Below are 17,484 nucleotides of genomic sequence, written 5' to 3' on the forward strand. Positions count from 1 at the left end.
GCGTGTGTTCGATAACTCTATGAAAACAGAGGAAGCCTTTTCGCGCGTGTTCGACAACTCCATGAAAACACAGAAAACCTCTTCGCGCGTGTTCGACAAATCCGCATGCAAAATCAATGTCAAGTTGTCTTCGCGTGTGTTCGACAACTCCACGGAAACACGAAAACTCTCTCGTGTACGCTCCAGAACTTTACCAAAAGCTGTTTGGAGACTCCGACGAGGAAGCGAGAAACCGCTGGCTGTTTGTCAAGACTCTGAAAAGCAAGAGGCGCCCAGTATAAGATCTCTGGAATCCGCCGGCCCACCAACCCGTCATGCCTTCCAAAAAGGAACCCCAGTCCCCTAAAAGGGACCCAACAAAGTCTGCCTTTGATCTGCTTGCTGATCTCAACGGGTCGCTACAGCATGCGTCCAACGATGCTGTTATTGTCCGAGGGAATCGTGATAATACCAACATTGATGGACTTGGGAGACTCGTCGAGCTCTTTAATGGCCTTGAAGCTCCCCCTCGGGTCCCTGCTGTTCCATTTGCTGCGACTCCACGGCCCACGGCGCATGCAGGTCCTTCTCAACCTCCACAGCCTGATCGAACGACTCCACAGTCCACCCACTCTTCGCAGCCCGATGACGCGCCTGGTCGAATCCAAGGTGAGCCCATGAAAGGAGAATCTGACTCTTGTTGCTGACTTGTTTTCAGAAGACGCTCCTGTTGAAGAAGCTCCCACTGGCACGCCCGATCGACCAATTGCAAACTTGTGGGCATCTCCACCCAGGCCCAGAACTCCCGTTACTCACACCAGGGGTAGCGCTTCTACTCCTTTTACGCCAATGGACACGGATCTAGATCGTCTCATCCTATTCGACAACACAGGAGAGCGTCCCATGCCTGCCAACCGCTCCAACACAAGCCGCGAGACTGGCATCCCCGACCCATTCCATCCTGCTGCAACCGGAGAACCTCCCAAGGCATCCAGGAGGATTTCCGCTGACAACCGGTTTCGCGCTTCGTTGTTCAAGTCCGACCATCCTCGACCCGAAGCACCTCACGGCCCTTTCTCGTTTCGCCGTGGACTAGATCTCGGCCGCCGCACAACCGAGGAGCCTTCCAGGCCTGTCGCCAACCGTCCCGGCTCCGTGCCACTGACGAAGAGTTCCGATCCCGCCAATAAAGAGAGAAACCCTGAGACTGGCATCAACAAGAAGACCCTGAATGTTCCTGCTGTAGGTTCTGGAGCCAGGCCTGACGCCAACTGTCCCGCGCCACCGCGGAAGAGTTCTAATGTCTCCGACCACCTGCTCAAAGACATGATGAAGGCTCCTGTGCCGAAGGTTGCTGTACCGAAGAATCCTGTACCAAAGGGTCCTGCACCAAAGGGTCCTGCACCAAAGGGTCCTGCACCAAAGGGTCCTGTGCCGAAGGATCCTGTGCCAAAGGTTTCTGCACCGAAGGATACACCTCCAAAGCCTCCTCCATCCGTCCGTGGGTTCTCTCCCGCCATCAGCCCTCCTGAAAGCAACTTTGAACTCCCAGATGCAATGAAAGCTACCAGGAACCTCCCCACACCAAAGCGCGTGAAAAGCAAGGCGAATCCAAAGAACCTTCAGTGTCAGAATATGGAAGATTCTGCACATAGTACAAGGAAGCAGCACAGCCTAGAAGAGTCATTGGCGGGTTCAGACAACAGGGCGAAGGTGGTGCGCTCTGCAGAAGGATATCCTAGGCAAATGTACCGGCTCCCGAGTGGGATGGGACAGTCGACGATTGAAGAGGTATAATGACTCCTTGTGCGCACCCAAATTGCTAATTTGTAGTCACAGCCGCACAGGACTCCCGTCCAACGAAACATGTCCAAGCGCAACCTGAGGGCCTCCCGATAGGAGTGCGCAGCAATCCTCCATTGCATCCAGATGAATCACGCGAGATGCGGCTGGCACTGGCCAATAACATTGAGGACTAAGCACGGCTGAGATCCAATGCTCCGTTATACCAGGATTCGAAGCCCACGGGTGAAGGCTCAAGCCTAGAGACGCTTGGACCGCAAGTGTGGGACAGTGGCTACCAGAGAAGAGAAGATGGGAGCAAAGAGACGCAAGAAGAAGACAAAGAACTCCAGCGAGCAGTTTACTAGAGTATCCGAGAGGACACCCGTCCAGCCGAAATTCACCGATCGGTCCGCCATGGCGCTGAACGACTCCTGGACATTCTCTTCGAGAGGCACAGATTCGACGAGGGCCGCAGATAGAGATTTCGAGATGGCCTCCTCCAAACCTGCGAACTACGGGAGACAATGTCCTTGCTGCAGCAGCCGCCATCGACAGTTTCGTCAATGGAAGTTTCCCAAGCGTCATCCGTGGTTTTGCCACTGTCGCCGCCTACGAGGGAGAAGCCCGAGCCCTCTCGACGACATTCGACACAGAAATCTTCTCAATCCTCGGCGTCGAGACCGGGCCGGCCGTCGACGCCCTCGAGCAGATTGTCGGACGACAGCAGAGAGACGACGTTTGGGGCCTGACGCAAAGGTTCGTGACGGGTACTCAAGGGGGTGTGGGTCTGTCGGAGAGCACAGAAGACTACATCGAAGGGGACCAAAACAGCATCATCGACCATCTAGCGGCTCTTATGGGCCTCGACGAGCGAAACACGGCAGAATTTGGGGTTAATGCTGGAGTCGATGTCGCCGGTGAGCTTGTCTAAGCGGCCAAGGCGATGGTTGGAGAGCTCATGGACGAAGGAGGGGTGCGAGAGCTACTACACATGGTGTTCCAGGGTGTGAGAGATCATCAGCTGATTCCTTCAGAGCTTACGCGAGACTACGACGCCAGGTATCTTGCAAACAATGTCCGGCATCTATCCAGGCTCGCGGGGCTCGACGAATCAGATACCCAGCAGAGGCTCCAACGACGTTTCATCAAAGGCGCGAATTTCGTGACGGCAGCGCTTTGGAAGATTTCTCCCACCTACGCAGTGTAGCGGCTCAAATCAGACTGAACAGCGTCATTGGAAGAGTAGTGAGAATGTACAATGTGCGTCTTGTGAGCGTTCAAGAAGACTACGACCCGAAAGACGACGGAAGCATCGCAGAATTCATTGCCAGGTTTTCGGGTCCGGCGATTCAATCTTGTGGTTAGATGGGGCTGTGTTGTGTGTCACAGTGAGCATTTGTAGTCATGAGAGAATTGATTTGAGATTTGAAAACATTTACGTATACAACTTCCCACGTTGCCGACTTTGATTGGTATCGAAACCGTCCAATGCTGCCCAGAACAATGTGGATATGACTGGGAAGCGACTGAATGTTGGTGGACTTTGGGAGGAGGAGGAAAGGGCGGCACGAAATCTCAATTGGCGTCGCCGTTGGTGGTGGTTGTGGTGGTCGTGGTGGTCGTGGTGGTCGTGGTGGTGGACTGGGAAGACGGAGGAGACGCGGGCAGGGGGCCAGGGGAGTCAACGGGCAAGGATCCAGGGCGGTTGGCGGGTAAGGGGCCATCGGGCAGGAGAGGCAAGCCCTGTCGCCGGCGCCGTTCGATCATCTCGCGGCTACTGAGAGTAAGTAAAGGAATGACAATACACAGCATATGGTACTTATAATGCGGCGAACGAGGCCTCGCCGCGCGTTAAAAGCGCTCTGAAGCGCACGAGCTGCTCCTCCAGTGATTCAGACTGGTCGGCCCTATGTATCTATGAGCAAAATTACATCTTATGTTGTGTTTATTAACAGACCAATAGGAGCCCCAAGACTCTCGAGGACGTGTACGAGCTGCTGGCCGAGTTGAAGGAGATGAATACCCTCAACGAGGTCGAATTGCAGAGGTTGCACAAGGCCCTGCGCGCGAGCGCCCCTGGCCCCTCGACCGTCGACTCCCATGGTCTCCTCCCCCTGAGCCCGCTCGGCTTCTTGCCCGCGAGTCCTCCGCCTTCGCAGCCCACCACCGGCACCACCACCAGCAGCTTTGGCGGCGGCCCCGAGACCTCCTCCTTCCCCGACGCCACCACCTCCCGGACCAGGCCGCCACCCCCGGACCCACATGTCGAGACCGCTTCGGTGGCTCAAGAAGAAGAAGAAGAAGAAAAGAATCAGACGCAGCAGCAGCAGCAACAACAATCGTCCAGCGCCCGGTCGCCCGCCGCAGAAGGCGCGGCAAGAAGCAAGCGGTCGACGAGGGGCCATTAGACGTCTCCCCGGCCTTAGCTCGCATGGTGTTGAAGAGAGGGGGTTGTTTGTGAGGGTGGGGGTGTTGGCGGAAGAGGTGGAGAGGATTTGGGGTCTGGCGCACGTGGTGTGCCGCAACAGAGATGAGGTGACGAGGGTGGCGAATTGGAAGGAAGTCGACAAATTTTGCGGACGACTCGGTCAGCAATCCGAGGGCCCGTCTTGATGAATCTGAGTAGGTGGTGTCGAGCTGGAGAGATCTGGTCATCTCGGACAATCTCGCGGCCTAGGAATGAGAATGCGAGATCCCCTTTCGGAATACAATTCGCTTGAGACTTGATGTGCAAATGCTCCTCGTATTGAGCTGTGAATAAGCTAATTTTTTCAGTCACCAAAACAAAGCCCGCCGAGAATAGTTGGGAGACTGACTGCAGCAGGCTGCCAAATGGCAACATTCGTGCAGCATGCGAGGCTCTTGGATGCGATGCAGTCCGCTGCATCTTCGGCACACCGCTCGAGTCAAACGATAGCCCCGCAGTGGGACTGGGACGGTTTGCCACAGTCTGCGATGCAAGTTTTGAAGAGAATGGCCGAAGAGCTAGCCAAATTGCAAGGCTTTGCGTGCTTTCAGCCTCCTTGAACAGGCACGTTTCCCGGGGGTCTTGTTCAAACATCTTGCAAGAGAAGTATAAAGCGTCCGTCTCGCTCCTACGCAACCACGCTTCCTCGCATGAGCATGACTGTGGTATAAACCGGTGTCCTAGTTGCTGGTCGTAGAGAGTTGTGGTGATGGGTAGTTTTATCAGCTATAGTCAGAAAGTGCCTAAGATGGCGTGCACTGCTTCTTACTGTACAGTCTGTCTGAAATCTGATGGAACACGTTCAAAGAGACCGTAGCCTTTGTTATTTCTGTCACTCTGTCCACTAGCGTACAAAATCCTTGGGTTTCCATCAAATTCGAGCGTCATGGTGTTTTTATTTTCGACAAAATTCCCTGCCAAAAAGCAGAACTGTTGAAATGGGAGTGGAGTTTGTCTAGTCCAATCCGTCCGTCGTTGTCGTTTTGGCTGCCCAGAATGGGAGGTGCGGTGCTGCTGGCAGGTGTGGTGCTGCTAGCTCAAGCAAATCTTTTTCCGTCCAGGACGAGCCCTTTGACTGTCTGTTCTCACACACTCATCACTTCAACCTGCATCCATCATGGCTAACGACGCCGACGAGCCAAGCTCTTCGCAAGACCAACAGCAAGCGTAAGCACGCGGTGCCATGGGGTTTTCAATCTACTAACGCTGTGATAGCCATGGAGCGACCGCCGATGCCGTCTTCCACGCTTCAGAGGTGAACGCAGACCAATACGGCCGACAGCAACAGTACGCAGCATGCCGCCACTCACGGTGCACTCACTCAATTGCCCTGCAGGATTCCCGTCGATGAGAACTCCAGCGCCGCCTCAGGCGCAGAACAAGATGCTGCCCATGAGTCTGCAACCACGCAGCAGCCGCTCTCCTTCGACTCCCGCGTTCAAGAGCTCAACAATCAGTCCCAGCAGCTCTCCACCGCTCTCCAGACCCTCGCACTCTCCCTCAACCAAGCCTTAAGCGCGTCCATCACCGACGCCGACCTCGCGAGCGTGGGTTTCGAGGCGCACGACCTCCCGGACGGACTTCGCGTCTACTTTTACAATGTCGATCAGCGTGGAGACGGATCTGGTGCTGATGCCAGCTTCGGAGGACCGTTTACAAGGGCAGAGGCTGTCGATGAGTATCGTGCTCGTATGGGCTACCGCTGGGGCTGATTTCAGGGACGGAATGAGCCCTCGGATACGACGCCTGCTGCAAGAGAATGCGTGGATAGTCATGGCATGGGTTTTCTTGGACATGTCTACGTAAATCGGGTGGAAGGCAGCTCACCAGAGTTGTTCGCCCAGTCCCATGGCCTACGTTTGACTTCCAATAGCAACAACAGAATCCAAAGACCACTTGCCTCCAATCACAATCCCTCCACGCACAGCCGGTCGCATCCAGCTTGATGACAGCAAAATCGCCTCTTGCCATCCGCCTGGCGGTCCAACTGTCCCACGCTGCTTGTCGCAAATCAGCCTCCCTTTTCTGCGCGCTCCAATCAATCTTCATAGCGCCATGAAGCGAGCAGCCTCCCAGCATCGCCGCGTTTCTTCTAGAGCCTCACCATACGAGCCGTTGTGATGCAAGGACCGCCTCGTGTCTTGGCCGCTGATCCCTGCCAACTGCCTTTTCGCGTTAGATCGGCTCGTCGGCTAACCGAGCCAGCATGTGCCTTGTTTCGTCAACGCATCGATCCAAGAGTTGCATTTTGACGCTGTTTATGCCGCTGCTGGCAGATAATCGATGGGATGAGCGTGGAAGTTGTAGCGTGGTGGCGTGGCAAGTGCTTTCCGCATTACGACCGCATGATTGACGGTCGCAAGACAGCTTTCATCTAGACACCGACTGTAGAAAAAGAGACAAAGCAATCGCATGGGAAACAAACTCTCGCACTTTCAGCTACCACCGGTGATTTTCGGGATGGTCTTGTCTTTTCCAACCGCTTTCGAAGCGTTTGAGCTGTGGTTGTGTTTAGACAACCTTTGTTTCTCTTCACAGGCCAAAAGACGTGGCAATTGTGGGGATGCATGGTGTTTCCGTTTCGCTTGGGCTTGGTTGATAAATCACTTGGCTGCCGACTGTGTGCACAAATGTGGTGGACTGACATATATATATGGGATGACTTCCGCTCATTTTCTGGTCAAGTTGGCGCTCAAGTGCTGGCGCGCGCCGTGGCCAGGCGGCGCGGGCTGTAGGATGATCTGGCAGTGGGAAAAGGGAATTGTTCCCGTCAATAAACTCCATGCTCTGGTATCTTCTGTGTCTGCAGTATATTTCAATTCATTCGATAGTAAGCTGGTTTTCATGCCTCAGGCTCAAAATTGGCAGCTCGGAGTAGTAGGCGCGCCAGGATTGCAGGCTCCTTCCTCTACTTTCGCCCTGCACAAACAACCAAAACTCTTTACCCACCGTTCCACTGCTCGCAGAGTCTTCTTCCCATACATCTGCACCACCCCATCTCCCTAGATCATGGCTTCTGATCCTCAGGAGCCGAGTCAGCCGTGCGGCCAGCTTCAAGAGAGGTAAGTGTGCAATGATTGAGACGCCGCAGCCCGCTGACAATCCGCGAACAGTGATGCCGCCTCCGGCCGCGAACAGCTGAGCTTTCCACACTCCCAGCAGCAAGAGTATGGCTCCTCTGACCTTGAGAACTTCATTGTGCTGACTCTGCCACCGAAGCAACGTCACTTCGACCAGAGTCCCTAGTCAGACTTCCAACGGCGGAGGGTCTCGCACGTCCCAGCCCGTGTCCGACGAGCAGACGTAGGTTGGCCATGGCCTTCCAAAACTCAAACGCTGACAAGTACCAGCACCAACCCCAATACTTCTGCATCCCTTGACGATTTGAGTGCCCGCCCAATTGGCCAGCAGCAGCCGTAAGTAAACCCATTCTCCTGCACAAGCAAGCGCTGATCCCTCACAGTACTCTCGCAAACACGAGCTCGCGCCCGTCGGCCCATCAGCAGGAGCTGTTCGACGCCCGCTTGCGCCTGGTCAACGTACAGTCGCGCGAGCTCGCCACTGCTCTTACCAACCTGGAGACCACGCTGAACGAGGCTTTGGAGGCCGCCATCACCGACGAGGACCTCGCTCGCGCCGGCTTCCAGCCACACGACTTGGACATTGGTCGCGTCTACTTTTGGACGGTGGAGAGCGGTCGGGGATCTGGCGCGGGAAAAAGCTTCGGTGGACCTTTTTCAAGGGAGGATGCCGTTGCTGAGTTCCGCACCCAGATGGCCCGCCGCTCGGGTTGAGGGATAGCTGGAGTGTGTGACATACTGGCTGGGAGGAGATTGTTGCGGCCGTCCCAGACAGATTAAAACATAAGTGAAGAATTCTCTTTGCCCGCATGACTTGTATAGACGTTCGCTGGCTGCAGTCCGCCCACCTGATAGCTAGCTCGAGCTTTAGGGCTACACAATGCTAGATTCTCTTAAAAATACTTTTAGATTCTGTGTGATTTCCATAGCTTGTCTCCTTTTCATGCCCTAGGCTGGTGTTTAGCAGCCCAGGTGTAGCAGGCGCGCCAGTGTCGCTGCCCTTCCTCTGCTCATCCTATGTGTGCAAGGTCGCCGCGATCCTTCCTCACACCCTCCACACACCTCAATCTCCACCCATCATGGCGCCGAGCTCTCCAGACAACGACCAGGAAGCGTACGTAGCGCTTGATCTCTATGTTTTCATTGCGCTAACGCTCTGCAGCCAGGGCAACGTCCCTACAGCAGGAGTTTCCGGACAGGCGTCCATGGAAGAAGAGACCGATGCATCCCAGGCCAGCCGCCAGACGTAGGTCTGCCATGATGTCTCAAATTTTCCAGGCCTGACAAGAGCTCCTAGCAGTGATGTGCAATCGTCAGCTCACTCGCCCGATGGCTCCGCCGTTCGCGAAAGTGAGCAGTACCAGCCGTAAGTATCGCCGCTATCTCACTATACTAGACGCTGATGCTCTCCCTCGCAGAACCTCGACCAATGAGATGTCTAGCCCACTAAGCCCGCGGCAAGATACATTGGCCCCTCCCGCGGTCGCGCAGCAGCAACACGCCTTTGAAGCCTGTTTACGCCAAGTCAATGTCCAGTCCCGTGAGCTCATCACTGCTATCAGCAACCTGGAGATCATCTTGAATGCCGCTTTGGACGCCGCGGTCACCGACACCGATCTTGCAAGCATCGGCTTCGAGCCCCACGATTTGCCTGATGGCTTTCGTGTATACTTTCGCAACGTGGACCAGCGCGGCCAGGGCTCTGGCGCGGAACAGAGCTTCGGTGGACCTTTCTTGAGGGAGGAAGCCGTTGCCGAGTTCCGCGCTGAGATGGCTCGCCGCCAGAGCTGATTTATGGTGGATTTGAGCAAGTACAGGAGCGGAAAACAGTGACCGGGCTTCGGGAGTAGACCCGGACGATTCAAGAAGGACTTCTTTGGTAGCGTGAATTATACAAGCTTCTACCAGCTGCCGTGCCGACATCTTATTCGAAGTCTCGCTTGTATAGAAATCGCTTTTGGTGCCGCCGTCACCGACGAGGATCTCTCGCGCGCCGGCTTCTAGCAACACGACTTGAACACGACTTGAACATTGGTCGCGTCTACTTTTGGACAGTGGAGGAGGATGGTCAGGGTTCTGGCGCAGACGCTAGATTCGGTGGACCTTTCGCGAGGGATGAAGCCGTGGCGGAGTTCCGCGCCCAGATGGCCCGCCGCCAGGACGGATGATGAGTTGGAACACAAGAGTGGATGCCATTCATGGGTGCTTTGGAACTAGACTCGGAGACGTCGAAGAAGCACTGCTTTGCTAAAGCAAATTCTCCAGACCAAGTCTTTCTCATCTTACTTCTGTATATTGGCGACCTCTTCCGCTCTTGATTTGTCTGTATTGAGGCTTCTTCACAAGAGGCCGTGAATAATGTAGCCAGATCTTCCCCGCTTGTTCCATAATATTCATAGCGTGCATTCATTTGGAACAGAAAAGACCTTGTTCAGTGTTGGGCAATTTCGGCTCTTTTCGCCTCCAAGTTGTTCAGTGCAAGTCTTGTGTTATTTTTGTGGTATGCTTGCTGCCGCAGACGCCCCGGTCTTGCTACACGCCTTCCTTCTTCCCTCTTCCACCAACACACCCCAGCTCCTCGCCTCCAACTTTCGCAACCAATCACACACCAACAGAGAAGACCAACCAACATGAGCGATCAAAGCTCTGAGAGTGCCCTTACGCCGAGGCGCTCTGAAGAGTCAGTATCATTCGTCTCGAGAGGTCCCACTCGCTGACGGTTGAGCAAGTGTTCACCCACGTACCAAACCTGTTGCAGCTCCCCATCTTCAGCATCCCGGTGATCCGCAGGTTGCAGGGCAGCCAATGTGAGTTCATTTTGTCCCAACTTCTGCAAAGGCTGACACTTGCCAATGCAGCAACTCCAACAGAGCCGAACCCAATCGCAGCAACCATGTCACTAGAGTCTCTCGGACCCAAGGAGAGCCCGCGTAAGCAGTTGCCCATGTCGAATCCGGAGGATTCCCTCACTGACACTCTTTCCACTCTGGCTGCACGACTCTAGCTGTGTGGCTCTGACTAACTACATGACTGGTGGCACGACTGGTGGCGTACTGACTGCGCGCTTAGCTGCGCAATTGGCTGCCCGGCTAGCTGAACGCGCTGGCTATGATGTTAGAGGTGACTTTGTTGGAAGAAGCTGTTGTGTTGGCAGGCGTTGTGTTGGCAGGCGTTGTTTGGGTGGTGGAGTTGGTGGGCGTCAATATGAAGTTTGGTGGTGGAGTGCGTGGGGGTTTAGCTAAATAAGGGGGTAGGGTCAGTAATATAAAAGGTAGGGTCAGTCATTCAGTCGCCATTTCTTCGTAGCAACTGATCAGCTGCCACTGCTCTACCTGACGCAAACACCACTTTACCCGGCTCCGAACAGAACGAAGATACTCAGAGAGACGATCGCCGCATTGATGGGTCTCACATCTGGACTCGGCCGGTTCTATGCGTTCTCGGAGAGACAGGTTGCTGCGGCAGGCTTCACGCCCAGCTCACCTACCACCGATGGAAGCGAGATCCTGTACTTCCGCCGCAGTCAGCACACTGGCCATGGTTCAGCCGCAGATGCCAGCATCTCTGGCCCGTACACACGTGCAGAAGTGGAGGAAATTCTTAGGGAGGAAGTTGCAGGGCGCATAGGGTAAGACCTGGTCCTCGTTCGTCGACAAGGCTGACTTGTGTTCTAGATGAAGGCACTTAGATTCCCGGGTTGCGCTGTCGTCTCGATTGCCCGCAAACGGTACACGCTTGACTCGTCTCAAAAGCGTGGATGGTCAAGGGATTGGGCTCAGTATGAGCTGCGGCTTGTACACTTCTAAAAATCAGGGCGTTCTTTGTTTCGACGCTTTGATAGTCCATAGAAACTTGAGAATCGGCCTTGGACTTGCAGACCATTAAGAATCCTCGAATGTACTCTTTTACAGATCATCTTTACTTTCATTAGACGATCCATGCTTGCCCTATATGATTTCCGCGTGCCCCATCTTCTGGCAGAAGGCTGCCTGAGGTGCGGCTTCTTTCTTGCTCCTTTTCTCGCACGCCTACTCGAATTAGCCTAACAGCTGCACGATCCACCATTTCTGCGCGAAACCCGCAACGCAAACTCCGACATCACACGTCAAACAATCCAACAGCGACTGTGCAAAATGGCGGGTCCTTCCCAGGGATCCAATGAAGGCGAGAGGTAAGATGCTTGCAGGGCGCTCAGGTCAGACGCTAACGAAGTCCGCTCTCAGAGCCGATTCTCAGAGCGATAGTACTTCACGACCCAGCTCTCCCACTACTCTCGCGTCAGAGAACGATTCCGAAAGTCCCACTCGCGACAACATCGCGCCTGACGGCAACGAAGAGGCCCTGCTCATGTCACCGACAATACTGGCAATTCTCAGGTCCAATGCCAGGTTTACGGCCAGATCATGATGGTTACTGCATTGCTGGTTGTCATGTCTGGCATCGGCCGATTCTACGCCTTTTCAGAGGGTCAACTTGCTCAAGCGGGACTTACACCATGCTCGCCCACTCCTGGAGAAAGAGAGCCCATCTACATGCGTCGCACTTTGCACCCTCGCAACGGTTCTGCGGCAGACACTAGCATCTCTGGCCCCTACACGCGCTCTAAGGTGGAAGACATCCTCCGCGAAGAACTTTTGGAGCGGGTTGGGTAAGATTTTAGGGCCTGTGGGTAGAACGCGGCTGATTTGAATTCAGATGAGATCAAAGTCAAACGGTAGCGCTGTGGTATCGAAGAACAGCTCCAATCTTGGCAAATGTCGTTTTCGAGACTCAGAGCAATTGGTGCAGAGACAATAGTACACGGTAGAAAAGGGGATAAATATAGACACTCAGCGTGAAAGACGTCTTGCCTGTTACTTTCCATGCGGCATTCTCTCTCTGAATGACGTGAAACCAAAACCCAGGACATCTTATTCACGATTGACCAAATCTGGCTTCTCACTCGTAGACACCTTGAAATCTTCAAAACTCTTTGCTTCAGTTAGCTTTAATTTGAAACACAAATGAATAGGTAGCCATGACAGTCCAAAGCCGAGAAAGCGTCGTCCAAAGTCTCTCGATTGAATCATGACTTTGTTTTCGGGCCAACTCTTTTTGCTCGTTTTGGCAGCAGCCCGGAGCCGGCAGGGCGCTCATAGGGCGCACCTTCTCGTCGCCTGCCAGCTCAAAATCTGCTACTCGAACAACCAAACTTTCCCTCAGACATCGCAACATCAACCACCTCCTACCTGATCCAAGATGTCAGATCAAGAGGCAGACTCCGAGGAGACCAACAGGTAAGATGTTCGCATCCCAATCCTTCTCATCCACTGACATTCTCAAGCTCCAGTGAGCACGAAGACGGTGCGCCTTCCGCTGCGAGCACCTCTGCCGAAGCCGACCCAATCCACCATCAGCCTGCCGATCCTCCCACCGAATCCGATACCAACAACGTCCCAGACGAGACCGAAGAAGTTACCGGCAACCAACAGCACCTCAGCGTGGACAATGACCCTCTTCTCATGTGGCTCGTGTCTCTTGTCGCATTCCATCGTCAGATGATGGCCGTCCTCCTTCACCAGCTTCTCCTGCTCGACTTTCCTTCTCGGTTCGATATCACGGACGCGCAGTTGCAGGAAGCTGGTTTCTCTCTCATTACACCCGGTCATGGCGCCGATTCTCCGCATTATCTTCGACACCACAGCAACTTGGATGGTTCTGGAGCCAGTTGTGCAATCAGTGGCCCATACACCCGTGAGGAGGCGGAGGAGGAGATGTGGGACGAGCTGGCGCGAATCTTTCGCTGAACGCCAGAAGGTTTCATGCACAGAATCCATAAAGTTCAACTAAGCAACTCTCCCTATTTGTCGTAGTCCGTGATGTGAAATTGAAAGTCTCGTCTAAATTATATCACGACTTCGTGTTTCGGTCAACCGTTCTTGCTCATTTTAGCGGCAGCCCTGAGCAGGCAGTACGCTCGGGGGCGCACCTTCTCATCGCCAACCGGCACAAAATCTGCCAACTCGGAAAGCAGACCTTTCCACCAACACACGCCCTGCTTACGACGTTTATTCACCACTACCTATCCGCGTCACAAATCAATTGCCAGAGCCGCACGAAGTGGAGCCAAGGTATGATGATTGCATCCCAGTGGTCTTGACGTATGGGCTGACTATCTTCACTTTCAGCACAACAGAACTCCGCTCCGGCTACTACTTCATCTACCGAGACTGACGCGGACTCTCCTTCTTCACTCTGGGCGGGCAACGGCAACCCCAGCATTCAAGGCAATTCCGAGATCATGGATATCCAACTTCTCGGAGATCTCATTCAAGCTGGGGTCACAATCCAGCAACAAATGGTAGCCGCTATGGCTTTGGCCCTTCTTGAAATTGGACCTGAGCTCGCTTTCTCCGATGCGCAGCTCACCAGCGCGGGCTTCACGCCCATGACACGAGAAGCGACCACTGGCACGACGCTCTACCTGCGCCATCACGACTAGGAAGGAGACGGATCTGGAGCCACCACGAGTATCAGTGGCCCATATACGAAGGGCGAAGCGGCGGAAGAGGTCAGGGAGGAGCTCTTCCGTGCTCTCCGGTAAGGAAGTCTCTCAATTCACTTGAGATGCTCGCTGATTGAGACCATAGCTAGGAATATGCGATACGCTGAAGCGCCGTTTCTCCGCCAAGGATGAACAGGACAGTTCTATGACCCTCGAAAGGAAACTCCTCCAAGGAAGCCAAAACCCGCTCAGCAAGCAGCCTCTTTGCCATCAGACCGGCCGTTGCGTCTTCGCCGGCTCGGTGCATCAAGCTTTCGCTTCTTACACGTTCTTTTATCACGGTTCTGAGATTTCCCATACGGCCAATGTATATTGACAGCTGAATTTGCTTGCTTCTGCGACATTCTCTGTGATCAGCAGAGCTGGCACGTAGGGGATAAGTAGATAAAATTTCACTTGTTGCAAAGATTTCTCTCTTTTATGACGCCCGTTGACTACACGCCCTACATTCGCCACCACAGCCACCTTTTAAGTGATCTGGAGCCACAGGCGGAATAAGTGGCCCGCACACTGTCAGGAAGAAGAACAAATGCGGGAGGACTTGGCCCGAGTCTTCCACTAGACAAAAAGTTTTGTTTAGGCTGGATTCCGAGATGAAATTACTTCAATTCCTTTGCTCTGACACAAGACAATTCTAACCATATCTAACAGCAACTCATCGCCCTTGATGTGAAATTGTAAGATTTGTAAATGATTCCTTTTGGCGTACACTCCGCAGTCATGCCCGCGGTGCGCTTGCTCAATTTGGCCGCGCTCTTTCCTGGGGTTGAAAAGAAGGAAGCAGGACGCGCGCCTGCCCGTTGGCCCAGCCTGCGCAGAGCACCATATTTCCGCTTGAACCTTCACCACAACACCGTCCCTTAGACACTCCCGCCTTTACCGAATCACACAACCCATCGCCGCGCATCATGCCCAAGCGCATGCCAGAAAACCATCAAGGTCGCTCCGGGTAAGACCTTTCAGGCCATTACTTGGTTTTTGCTCACCGTTTGCATTCTAGCGAGCCTCCCGAATCATCTCCCACCACGAATCCAGCCGAGAGCGACGGCACGTCTTCAGAGCACAGCGAGGCGGCCCCATCCAGCAACCACGGTCACGGAGATAGCCCGAAGAGCCAGCCTGTGTCACCGGACGTTCTGAAGCTTTTTCAAGAGCGTTGCATTGCTGTCATTGGAGAGATGATGGCCGCTGCATTGATCTCACTCCTCGTGCTTGGCATCGTCCCGGTATCTGAGGAGCAACTGGTGTAGGCCGGGTTCTCGCCCATCACGCCAACCGCGGAAGATGAGATGGAGCTCTATTTGCGCCACCATCTTCATGAACCTGGAGGCTCTGGAGCCACTGCAAGCGTCAGTGGTCCATACACAAGGGATGAGGCTTCCACGGTCTTCCGCGAAGAACTTGTTCGTCGCTTCGGATAAGGTGAGTGTCTCTCAGTCTTCGAGTATCGTCACTGATTGATTGTAGTTCTATGGGTCGTCTACTGTCAGGGCGCGATGGGATGGATAATCAATTGGTCGCTATGGAATAGAGAGGTCGTGCGATCAGGTCAAAGTCTTTGCATGCTTCACCCTACTTAGTATCAACTGCTCGTTTGCTTGCTTCCGGCTAATCGCGTCGTGGTTGCACATCGCTTGCCTGACCGCCTGCTCGTCCTCACATCTACAGATCACTCGGAGTTTCCCAGTTCGTGGTGCTTTGTCCTGAGATACAACGACTAGCTCACACATCCACTCCTGCGATATTTCTCCTCTGAAACCCACAGTCTGAGCTCCTGCATCCACATCGATGGGATTCGGTGTGGGCGGACCTTCGTATATGCCTGCGGCAGCAGCGGAAAAAAAAGGTTTCTTCGGATGGTCTGTAGAGTCTGATTTCAATGCAAATCTAAAGACAACCACACCTTCAACTGTACTTTGCCCTCCTATAATACAGGAGCTATCTTGCACAAGGGTCACTACTATGATCTCGCTCATCTCGCTTGGCTTTCTACCAGTTTCTGAAGAGCAGCTACTCCAGGCCGGTTTTTCACTGATGACGGCTGTCGATGATGCTGGTCCTCCGCTATATATCCTTTACCACTACAAGGAAGCTGGCTCTGGAGCCGTTGCCACAGTCCATCAAGCGCGACGAGGCCGAAGGAGAGATCAGAGAGGAGCAATCTCGTCGTATTGGTTGAAATGTAAGAGCTTGAGTCCAGTCTAAAGACGTCTTTGCCAACTGAGCTGAGTAGGGCACATTGCGGTTTCTGTGAGGCCACTAGAATGGCTGTATCCATGCGCTTTCAGCGTCAAAATAAAATGTACGTCGAGGTTCTCGGATGGTAATTTGCGTCAGGTGCAGTAGGTTCATCGAGAGCACAATGGGTAGCGTTTGCTGTCGTAACATCACGAGCATCAAATGCGAAATGTTTTGCTTAGTGTCAGGGGAGAAAATGCAGTTAGTCAGGCTCATCGAATCTGTTCGGGTGGCTCTTTCCTGAGGCTGGCCGGAGGCCTTGTCGTCTGCTCCAGCGCACCCCACAACAACATCTTGCCCGGAGCTTGCAAGATTCGTCCCCACACCTTCAACATCTACCGAACTACACACCACCTGAACCCACAATGGCGGATCAACAGCCGGAGAACGAGCAGCAGAGCTCAGAGTGAGTGCCGAGCGCTTCCATCCATACGATTTACTGACCGTTGTGATTTCAGGGAGCCTGCGAACGAAGATCATGATACGATGTCGGAGCCGATTGAGAACCCTGAGCCCACCTCTCCCGCGCAAAACGCCAACGACGAGACGAACATCGGCGAGAACACAAGCGGCCTGGTCATTCCTGAAGAACAAGATCTCGAGCCTCACATCTTGGAGCTCATTGGACAGCGCGCGGAAGCTTTGGCTGCTGCACTCGGAGTCATGACTATAGCTATTTTGAGCTTTGTCATCTTGTCTGGCGTGATGCCCTTCTCTGAAGCGGAGCTGCAACGGGCTGGCTTCTCGCTAATGACGCCTGCCGACGAGGCTAGTCTGTACCTCCGCTACCACAACCATCAAGGAGGTGCCGGGGCTATGGCAGCGGTCAGCGGCCCATACACGCGGGAGGAGGCCGAAGAGGAGATTCGTGAGGAATTCCGCCATAGCTATGAATAAGGTAAGGGTAGTTTCCGGTTTTTGAGTCGTCACTGATTGATATGGTAGCTCAGCCGGACTTTCCAACCCCTACATAGACCACTGCTTTGTCTAGAGTGACGTCTGCTTCCTTATGCGAGTCACGACCTAAAAATATACCGTCACAATAGTCAAATCTTCAAATGCGGCGCTCGTGACATTCCGAACAATCGTAGTCATCCAATCGAGTGACAAAAGTGCCTTGCCACGACAACTTTCAAGTTCAAATTTGCCACGCTGCATCGTCCACATTATCTGACACAAATGCTGGCAGTTCAGCAATGGAAAGCGTTTCGCCAGACGAAAGAGTAGCAATGTAGCCAAAATGTTTGTTAGAGAATTGGAAAAGGGTATAGGACGAGGCAAAGGCCGAGCAAATAAGTAGCGGGCACGGCACAACATCATGGGAACCAGTAGTATTACTCCATTTGCCAGTCTCTGTTCCTTGAATGAAGTCTTTGGTATCTGGCATTGAG

At 53.8% G+C, this 17,484-nt stretch overlaps 8 protein-coding genes across 8 annotated transcripts; all 8 read left to right on the plus strand.

Annotated features, from left to right (window-relative positions):
• Positions 1-314: 314 nt before the first annotated feature.
• On the plus strand, positions 315-4,172 carry BKA78DRAFT_356906 (uncharacterized protein; the record flags this gene model as incomplete). Its single annotated transcript, XM_066892134.1, has 5 exons — positions 315-648; positions 698-1,770; positions 2,240-2,681; positions 2,799-2,823; positions 3,728-4,172. 5 exons carry the CDS (start codon positions 315-317, stop codon positions 4,170-4,172), a joined length of 2,319 nt encoding a protein of 772 aa, XP_066738942.1.
• Positions 4,173-5,348: 1,176 nt separating this feature from the next.
• Positions 5,349-5,943, plus strand: BKA78DRAFT_356907 (uncharacterized protein; the record flags this gene model as incomplete). The annotated part of the gene is made up of 3 exons (XM_066892135.1): positions 5,349-5,398; positions 5,447-5,518; positions 5,568-5,943. 3 exons carry the CDS (start codon positions 5,349-5,351, stop codon positions 5,941-5,943), a joined length of 498 nt encoding a protein of 165 aa, XP_066738943.1.
• A 1,297-nt stretch (positions 5,944-7,240) lies between these two features.
• BKA78DRAFT_299764 (uncharacterized protein) lies at positions 7,241-8,025 on the plus strand (the record flags this gene model as incomplete). The annotated part of the gene is made up of 5 exons (XM_066887103.1): positions 7,241-7,293; positions 7,345-7,398; positions 7,451-7,534; positions 7,582-7,647; positions 7,695-8,025. 5 exons carry the CDS (start codon positions 7,241-7,243, stop codon positions 8,023-8,025), a joined length of 588 nt encoding a protein of 195 aa, XP_066738944.1.
• Positions 8,026-8,390: 365 nt separating this feature from the next.
• Positions 8,391-9,102, plus strand: BKA78DRAFT_299765 (uncharacterized protein; the record flags this gene model as incomplete). The annotated part of the gene is made up of 4 exons (XM_066887104.1): positions 8,391-8,425; positions 8,478-8,557; positions 8,590-8,677; positions 8,730-9,102. The coding sequence occupies 4 exons, from the start codon at positions 8,391-8,393 to the stop codon at positions 9,100-9,102; spliced, it is 576 nt and encodes a 191-aa protein (XP_066738945.1).
• A 2,342-nt stretch (positions 9,103-11,444) lies between these two features.
• On the plus strand, positions 11,445-11,963 carry BKA78DRAFT_299766 (uncharacterized protein; the record flags this gene model as incomplete). The annotated part of the gene is made up of 2 exons (XM_066887105.1): positions 11,445-11,482; positions 11,648-11,963. The coding sequence occupies 2 exons, from the start codon at positions 11,445-11,447 to the stop codon at positions 11,961-11,963; spliced, it is 354 nt and encodes a 117-aa protein (XP_066738946.1).
• A 586-nt stretch (positions 11,964-12,549) lies between these two features.
• Positions 12,550-13,792, plus strand: BKA78DRAFT_299767 (uncharacterized protein; the record flags this gene model as incomplete). The annotated part of the gene is made up of 4 exons (XM_066887106.1): positions 12,550-12,587; positions 12,635-13,044; positions 13,164-13,421; positions 13,479-13,792. The coding sequence occupies 4 exons, from the start codon at positions 12,550-12,552 to the stop codon at positions 13,790-13,792; spliced, it is 1,020 nt and encodes a 339-aa protein (XP_066738947.1).
• A 971-nt stretch (positions 13,793-14,763) lies between these two features.
• BKA78DRAFT_356913 (uncharacterized protein) lies at positions 14,764-15,105 on the plus strand (the record flags this gene model as incomplete). The annotated part of the gene is made up of 2 exons (XM_066892136.1): positions 14,764-14,804; positions 14,856-15,105. 2 exons carry the CDS (start codon positions 14,764-14,766, stop codon positions 15,103-15,105), a joined length of 291 nt encoding a protein of 96 aa, XP_066738948.1.
• Positions 15,106-16,458: 1,353 nt separating this feature from the next.
• BKA78DRAFT_299768 (uncharacterized protein) lies at positions 16,459-16,990 on the plus strand (the record flags this gene model as incomplete). Its single annotated transcript, XM_066887107.1, has 2 exons — positions 16,459-16,499; positions 16,552-16,990. 2 exons carry the CDS (start codon positions 16,459-16,461, stop codon positions 16,988-16,990), a joined length of 480 nt encoding a protein of 159 aa, XP_066738949.1.
• Between the last annotated feature and the right edge of the window lie 494 nt (positions 16,991-17,484).

The sequence above is a fragment of the Phyllosticta capitalensis genome, assembly GCF_038381095.1.
Source record: "Phyllosticta capitalensis strain CBS 128856 chromosome Unknown BKA78scaffold_12, whole genome shotgun sequence".
NCBI classification, from domain to species: domain Eukaryota; kingdom Fungi; phylum Ascomycota; class Dothideomycetes; order Botryosphaeriales; family Phyllostictaceae; genus Phyllosticta; species Phyllosticta capitalensis.